The following is a 7,457-nucleotide window of genomic DNA, read 5'->3' on the forward strand; positions in this document are numbered from 1 at the left end:
AGAGAGAGAGAGAGAGAGAGAGAGAGAGAGAGAGAGAGAGAGAGAGAGAGAGAGAGAGAGAGAGAGAGTTGAACGAAAGCAGCTAACTCTTTAGGCAAACATTACTATCAGTGCTTTTGCCAACTAGTACAAGAAGTAAATATGACTAGCTCTCTGCTTCAGCCTTTTTATGTTGTGTTATGCATAGGATGCATCTCATAAAATTTTATTTCAGATATTCTTGATTTTTTTTCCCTCCTAAGTTTAAGAGTCACTGGTTATTCTAGGATTTTTAAAAGAGGGGCCCCCCAGAAGGGCTAACATTTGCTGAGAGGATTTATTAATTAATATTACACGTATTTCAACAAAGAAGAGGAGCACCATATCTGTCCCTCAGTCAACCCAGTGTTGGAAAATTTTGATGTATCCCTGTACAAATTAGGTGTTTATTTAAAATATATCTACTATGTATAAAAAGGACAGGTACTGCGGTGTACTGTGCAAAAAGAATATTGAGATTCGTCATACAAAGATGTTATTTATGAGGGATATTAAGTTATGAGGGTTGTTCTATAGCAACAGCCCATTTGTTTACAAACTTTTTTATTTAAAGGTAATTTTTGCCTTTCCGCTAGTGGCACCAAACAGAATTGCAAAAAAAAAAATTCAAACTCTCCTAACCAAACCAAATCACGGTACATGAACCAATGTTAGAAAAAGTTGCAGTTCCGTTTGGTGCCACTGGTGGGACAGAAATGACACACTTCAATTAAGTTCAATAGTCTTTAGGCTTCTTTAAAGAGCCAATCAGATTTCAGATAAGGCTGATGCCCATGTGGCTCCACCCCTAGCTCTGCCCCTGGCCACACCCTAGTAGTTACTTAAGTTACTTAAATTGAGATCATGAAACGGAAGTCTTCTGCCAGATTTTGATTCTCAAAAAAGATTGCTGGTTGAATATTGAGAGGTGAGTGTACTAAAATGCAGCAAAAATGATTCAAGGTTGCAGTCGATTTTGAAGGGTTGGGGTTTAAGTGGACTAAATCAGCGGTTCCCAACCATGTTCCTGGAGCCATCCCAACACTGCACATTTTACATGTCTCCTTAATCAAAAACATGCAAAATGTGCTGTGTTGTGGGGGGATGTGGTTGGGAACCACTGGACTAAATGGCTAGAGAACTGTCATTTAGTGTCATTGGGTTATGACATTTTGATTGCATTACATGATCCAAAAAGAAAAGATATATATTTTTTAAGATCTATAACATGTATTTACAAAATAGGGGAATGTTCATTTCATGCTGACGTTAAGAATGGTAAGAAAAGAAAGATAAAATAAGAAAAGTGCCACTCGGGAAAACAGAGACACCACTGCTCCCAATTTTCCATTTTATGAACCATCTTTGTTTTATCACTTATTTGCACAACGAAGAGCTTTTGGCCAATGACAGCTTTTAATAGCTGGATGAAGACAACTGTGTAAATCTTGAAGGTGTTTTTAGGAGCTCTACGGTTTGGTTCAGACTGTATTGCATTTGACCTGTTTTTACATAGCAAACACAAGTGAATTCAGATATATTGTGAAATCAGTGTGATTACCCTTCATGCGCTGAGGTGAGGCAGTGAAGATCAAAGTCCCAGATCTCACTGTCTGTAGAGATTTGGAAAGGAAGCTCTAATTTTAAAGAGCTGTTGTTTAGCTCCAAACGTGCTCTTTCAAAAACTCCCATGTGAGACTGTAACAACATACTGATGAATGCTTCTGCATAGATCATAAAACATCAAGTTCCTTTAATCATATGAATATGTTTAGTACACTTGATAATTATAATTGGTACACTGTAATCGTAAGCCTCATGTCTGACGGTTCTTGTACACTTTGTCGCTCTCTCTTCCTGTAGATCTTTGTGTTGTGTCATGGCCTACTCCAGCTCACTCAGCTGTTATATAGCTCTTACTTCAAGAGCACCATCACCACAATCGAGAGACGCTATGGCCTGGACAGCCTCTCCTCAGGAACCATCTCTTCCTTCCATGAGGTACTGATCACCCCACACAGTCACCCAGAGTCATCTATGGCTTGCTTAAGTGAAACCATTAAAATTAGTGAGGTGCTAACTAATTTAGATATTAAGTTTTTGAAAACTATATTTTACAAGTTAAGCCAATTTTCAATTATTCTGCTCTTCTCAATTACCTGGTTGTTGAATATCAGTTAATGTAGTCTGTTGTTGTATTGTTTTAGGGTGACACGGTGTGCAATGATGCACACAATATTAAAATTCTGGCTGATAATGATAAGCTGATAATTATTTTCATGTTTATGACCGATAACTGATATTTAAATTCTATGTCTTTTGTTTTGATAAAAAAAACACAAAAAACTAAAATCAAATGAAATTAGGCATTACAGCTTTATTATGTACAGGATCAAAAAAAGAAGATATTTATTTTGAAACTATACATTTAAGAGTAATAAATGATTAGTGTTTAAATAGCATTAAATGGCAGCAAAGGTAATCTAAATATAAAAATAGGGGAAATCAGCAGACACAGATCTCTAATATTGGCTAATAACCTATATGATACCATTATTATGTGCGTCCCTAATTTTGTCATATACGAGCTATTTATATAATAATGAATCATGAAAATATTAACAGTAAAACGGTCAACCCAGACAAGCTTAGATCAAAATGAATGCTTATTCAGTCTGCTTTTTAACAGCAAAACAAATGTTATTCATCCAACCAGTGTTATTTTTGTATCATTGATATGCTATTATAATTTGTGTTAGTATTTTAAATTAGATCATATTTTTATGTTTTCTCTTTTCAATTTAATTTTAGTTAAAGTGTTTGTAATTTTTTTGTGTTTCGTCTTTATATCTGTATAGCCTTAATTCATTTTTAGATATTAGTTTTAGTTTATTCAGTTTTAGTTATTTTAGTACTTCAAGGTAAACTAAACAGAAATGAGATATTAAGTTAACGATAATAACCCTGGAATCAACATGGTCTTTGTGATGAGGCTGGTAGTTAAGCTAGTTTAGAAGCCTTGAACACCAGAATACCAGCATCCAAAACCCAACATACGTGGATGACTACAGTATATATGCTGGTCAACAAAGAATGAGATGAATACTGTAGGATATCAAATAATTGAAAACATCCTGCTTTAGTCATGATGCTGGATATATTAGGTAAATAAGTTCAATACCAAATGCATGTGACTTGTTTTCCTTTTTTTTTAGGTAGGGAACACGGTGCTCATAGCATTTGTTAGTTACATGGGTAATCGGGTTCACCGACCTCGATTCATTGGACTGGGCGGCCTGCTAATGTCCATCAGTGCCATGATCTTAGCTCTACCTCACTTCCTGTCCCAGCCCTACACCTATGACTCTGTCCTGCATGGTAAGTATCATTAAGGCCATTAGCATCCCTATTCATCTCAATGGAACTATATGCAACCGATTAATGTGAATTTTACAAAGTGTAAAACTTATTTGGAAATCTTACACATCTCTTGGAATGAGCTCTGCATTCTTTTTCTCCCCATTTTCTGTCTTAGTTTGTTTGTTTTTTTCTGCATGTGAGTAATGTTTCATGGCCCAGAGTAAAGGATCTTAGACTCTAATCTCATCAAAACGATATCAACATATTCATTTAAAAAGGCTCAGGACGCTTTGAAGAAAACCAGACACAGAGGGGATCTAAAATAACACAGCTGAATGATAAACATTAGCTTAGACATAACAGGGTGGTAGGCAGGTCTACAGGAAGTTGCTGCAAAGAGACTGCATTTTGACCCTAGTCTCCCTTCTTAGACAGGGTTCAGCATTAGGTTGAGAAAATATCATGAAGAAATAAATGGATTGAAGTTGAAAAGGAAACAGATAGAGAGAAAAAGGGAAAGAGACGAGGGCAAAGTACTGTAAGATACTGTTGAGATAAGGCTCTCTCTGAAGAGAAAATCACTTGGAATTTACTCCAAAAGATAACCGCTATCTCCCTTCACTTCCTCTATACTTTCTGCAGATTCTGTCATTTGGCCTTATACATTACAATGCTATGCAAATGTTAAAAGAAATATGCAGCCACTTACATAAGACCTTCAGTTCATAGCTCACTCAATTATTTTCTTCTACTCACTTTCATGTCGCTCCAAACATGTATGAAATTTTTTTTTCATAAAAAAAAGGATTTGTATAGTAGAGGGTCCAAGCTTCTCTTTTGCATACAATTAAAGTGAATGGTGTCTTGTCTGTTTATGGTCTACATCCACTTTATTGTATGGACAAGAGCTTTTTGGACAATCTGCTAAATAACTCCATCTGTGTTAATAAAAGTTTGAAACATACTGAGGTGAGTAAATGATGAACAATTAACCGTCAGGAGCACCTTCACTCCTCATGTTCGCAATTAAAATGCAGGATATTTTGTCGTCATCCAGTAAACTTCTATGAAAGTTACTACACACAAATATTTGGATGGCTGATGTGAAGTGATGGTTGGGCTGAATGTGGTCTTTTTCTGTGTCTCAATCCAACAGCGAGCAAACAGGACATGTGTTATTTGCGTGCGAATGCAACGGGTGCTGAGGCTTGTGGTCAGGAGGATTCCCGGAAGCTTGTGGACACCAGTCAATTTTGGGTGTTAATGGCTACGGCCCAGCTGCTGTTCGGAATCGGTTCCGTCCCCATCCAACCTTTTGGAATATCTTATATAGATGACTTTGCAGGAGCTGGGAACTCTGCTCTCTATATTGGTACTTTTTTTTTCATGGTTTTCAGAATGTCCATTGAAAGAACTTTAAAGATGAAAAAGATTAATGAGGTTTCTGTTGTTGCATGTTGCAGCTGTTCTCTTTGCTGTGTCAGTCTTTGGGCCTTCCTTTGGATATCTCCTGGGCTCTGTGGTTTTGCAGATTTATGTGGATGTGGACAGAGCCAGCGCAGGTTTGTTTACCTTTTAAATCACAGCAACAAATGATTCCTTTTCCTTATGTTATTGTTCAGTGTAGACAGCTGCAGTGTTACATATTATGCAGTTTCTTTCGTCTAGGGGAGACATTGGAGTTGACACCTACTGACCCTCGATGGGTCGGTGCATGGTGGATGGGTCTGCTCATCACTGCTGGAGGTCTTGCTCTCACCTCAGTCCCTTACTTCTTCTTTCCCAGAGCACTTCATGTTGAGAAGGTTAATCACAGCTTTGTATTCATAACAAATGAGCATCAAATGAGCATTTGATCACAAATATAGTAAAATATTGTATAATAGCATTATATTTTAAAATACATTTTAAAATAACTGTTGTTATTATTTTAATATACTTTAAAATGTAATTTATTCCTCTTATGGCAAATCTGAATTTTCAGCAACCATTACTCCAGTCTTAAGTGTCACATGATCCTTCAGAAATCATTCTAATATGCTGATGTGGTGCTAAATATACATTTCTTATTTTTATCAGTGTTGTTAAATATTATTTTGGAAACTGTGATGCATTTTTTCAAGTATTCTTTGATGAATTGAAAGGTCAAAAGAACAACATTTATTTTATTTTTTATTTTATTATTGTTATTATTATTATTATTATTATTATTTTGGCATTACTGTCACTTTTGATCAGTTTAATGCATTCTTACAGAAAGTATAAATTTCTTGAAAAAAAATCCCCTAAACTATTGAATGGTGGTATATACCTGTAATATACCTCTTTTATAAGGTTTCACAGCTGTGATTCCTACTTTTTGTAAAAGAAGCTAAAATGGGCCCTAATCAAAACCATTATATGCCATCTCCTTAACCCAAACTCTAAAAACATGGTTGGGAACTTTAGATAATTTCACTCATTTAAATCATGTCTGAGCTACCCACAGCAGAAAAAAAAAAAGACTTCTGCATTTATCATATGCAAGTTGAGCAAAATATGTCTATTATGTCAACACCGTCAGTGTGACAGATCTTCTGCCTGACAGTGGTGGTAGTTCATTAGATGCAACAGAGTTTGTAACCATCCTCTATTATCCATTTGTTAATCTAATCCGGTCCAATCCATTCCAAAATATTGGTACATACATTTTTACCTTTGCCTTTACCATGTTTGTGTCGCTGTGCTTAAGAATCACTGGTTATTTTTGATATTCTTTCTCCACTGTATTCTGACAGTTTTTATGGAGAAATCCCAATAATACAACTAGCTGCCATCCTGACACGAGAAATTGAGATAATCTGTGTGTTTGACAGTGTGAAACTAGTACACCGTGTTTTTGAATCTGATATGCAGTAGGCAATACTTCTACATTTACAGTGAGAAGCTGAGGCTGTTACCATATTCCTGAAATCTCTTCACCGCATGGCATCTTCTTTTAAAAAAATGTAAAAATAGTGGTAGATTAAGTGCAAAAGCCTTTCTTGGTTCAAAAATGTAAGCAGATGAATAATTCATTTCTGAAGACATAAAAAAAATATATATAATAAAACAGACCAATTTGAAAATCTTCTTTTGCAGTCTTTTGAATTGGAAGGTGACATCATCAAAGAAGACCCCAAGAAGACAGAGGGCTCCATGCTGGAATTCTTTAAAAGTGAGTCCACTCCATCTGATTCATTATGAGACTTACCCATTAGTATTAGTAAAATAAGGCCATTTTATTTGTATAGCCATTTAAATAGTTTACTTACAGTTAGAAATAAAGTTGGCTGCAGTCCTGTGCCTGTTGTCGAGGCCTATGTGTGCTGTTTGTCAGTGTCTTGTCTGTTGAGTCATACATCATGCTAAGGTTGTTACTGTAACAGGATCTGACTCGTTCTTATGAATATACTGGCCTCCAGGGCATGATTTGTAAGCAGCTGGTTTATGCATGATCATGTCTTTATTCGTGTGTATTCAAGGCAATTTGATTTCCTGTTTCAAAATAGTTACCAGGTACGCACACTCACACTCACATACAGTGTATGGACAAAAGTATTGGGACAGACCTCGTAATTACTGAATTTAGGTGTTTCAGTCAGACCCATTGTCACATGTGTACATTTTCTTCATAGTGAATTTCTAGTTTTACAGTTTTTTTAGTAGGTAATGCAGAACCATAATAAGAAAGTAACTCCCAAAAAAGTGTTCTATCAACACCAGGATGGTGTAACTTTTGACTCTTTTATAAAGTTGAGTATATTGTGATTTCCATTTTTCCAAAGTGTCAAGTCAACACCGGAATAGTGTAGAATTTTAACTGTGCCAGTGTTTCCTAAAAAGCTGCACTCAGCTCTGTAACAGTGTTGTTTTTATCTGAATCGGTGTTAATATTTCACTCTCTTAGTGTTCATATTTTAACACTGTGTTGGTGTTGCATGAGGCAACACTTTTGAAAGTGTTAAATTAACACTTTGTGGGTGGTTCTCATATATACACTTTCAAAGTGTTGAAATTAACTCTCATGGTGTTGTTTTCCGGATTTCAAATTTACTGTG

General features: G+C 35.8%; 1 protein-coding gene across 2 annotated transcripts in view; it reads left to right on the forward strand.

Annotated features, from left to right (window-relative positions):
• Positions 1-7,457, forward strand: part of LOC107696767 (solute carrier organic anion transporter family member 2A1-like) — a 47,690-nt gene that overhangs the window by 7,003 nt on the left and 33,230 nt on the right. For both annotated transcript variants that reach the window (XR_001635124.1, XM_016497262.1), the window contains exons 2-7: positions 1,882-2,019; positions 3,234-3,396; positions 4,535-4,750; positions 4,842-4,940; positions 5,047-5,183; positions 6,499-6,574. Coding sequence is in view for 1 of the 2 variants with exons in the window: in XM_016497262.1 (XP_016352748.1) it covers positions 1,882-2,019; positions 3,234-3,396; positions 4,535-4,750; positions 4,842-4,940; positions 5,047-5,183; positions 6,499-6,574 (829 nt within the window). In the remaining variant the exon portion in view is untranslated. The remainder of the gene's footprint in view (positions 1-1,881; positions 2,020-3,233; positions 3,397-4,534; positions 4,751-4,841; positions 4,941-5,046; positions 5,184-6,498; positions 6,575-7,457) is intronic.

This window comes from Sinocyclocheilus anshuiensis, unplaced genomic scaffold (genome assembly GCF_001515605.1).
Source record: "Sinocyclocheilus anshuiensis isolate Anshui unplaced genomic scaffold, SAMN03320099.WGS_v1.1 scaffold999, whole genome shotgun sequence".
NCBI classification, from domain to species: Eukaryota; Metazoa; Chordata; class Actinopteri; order Cypriniformes; family Cyprinidae; genus Sinocyclocheilus; species Sinocyclocheilus anshuiensis.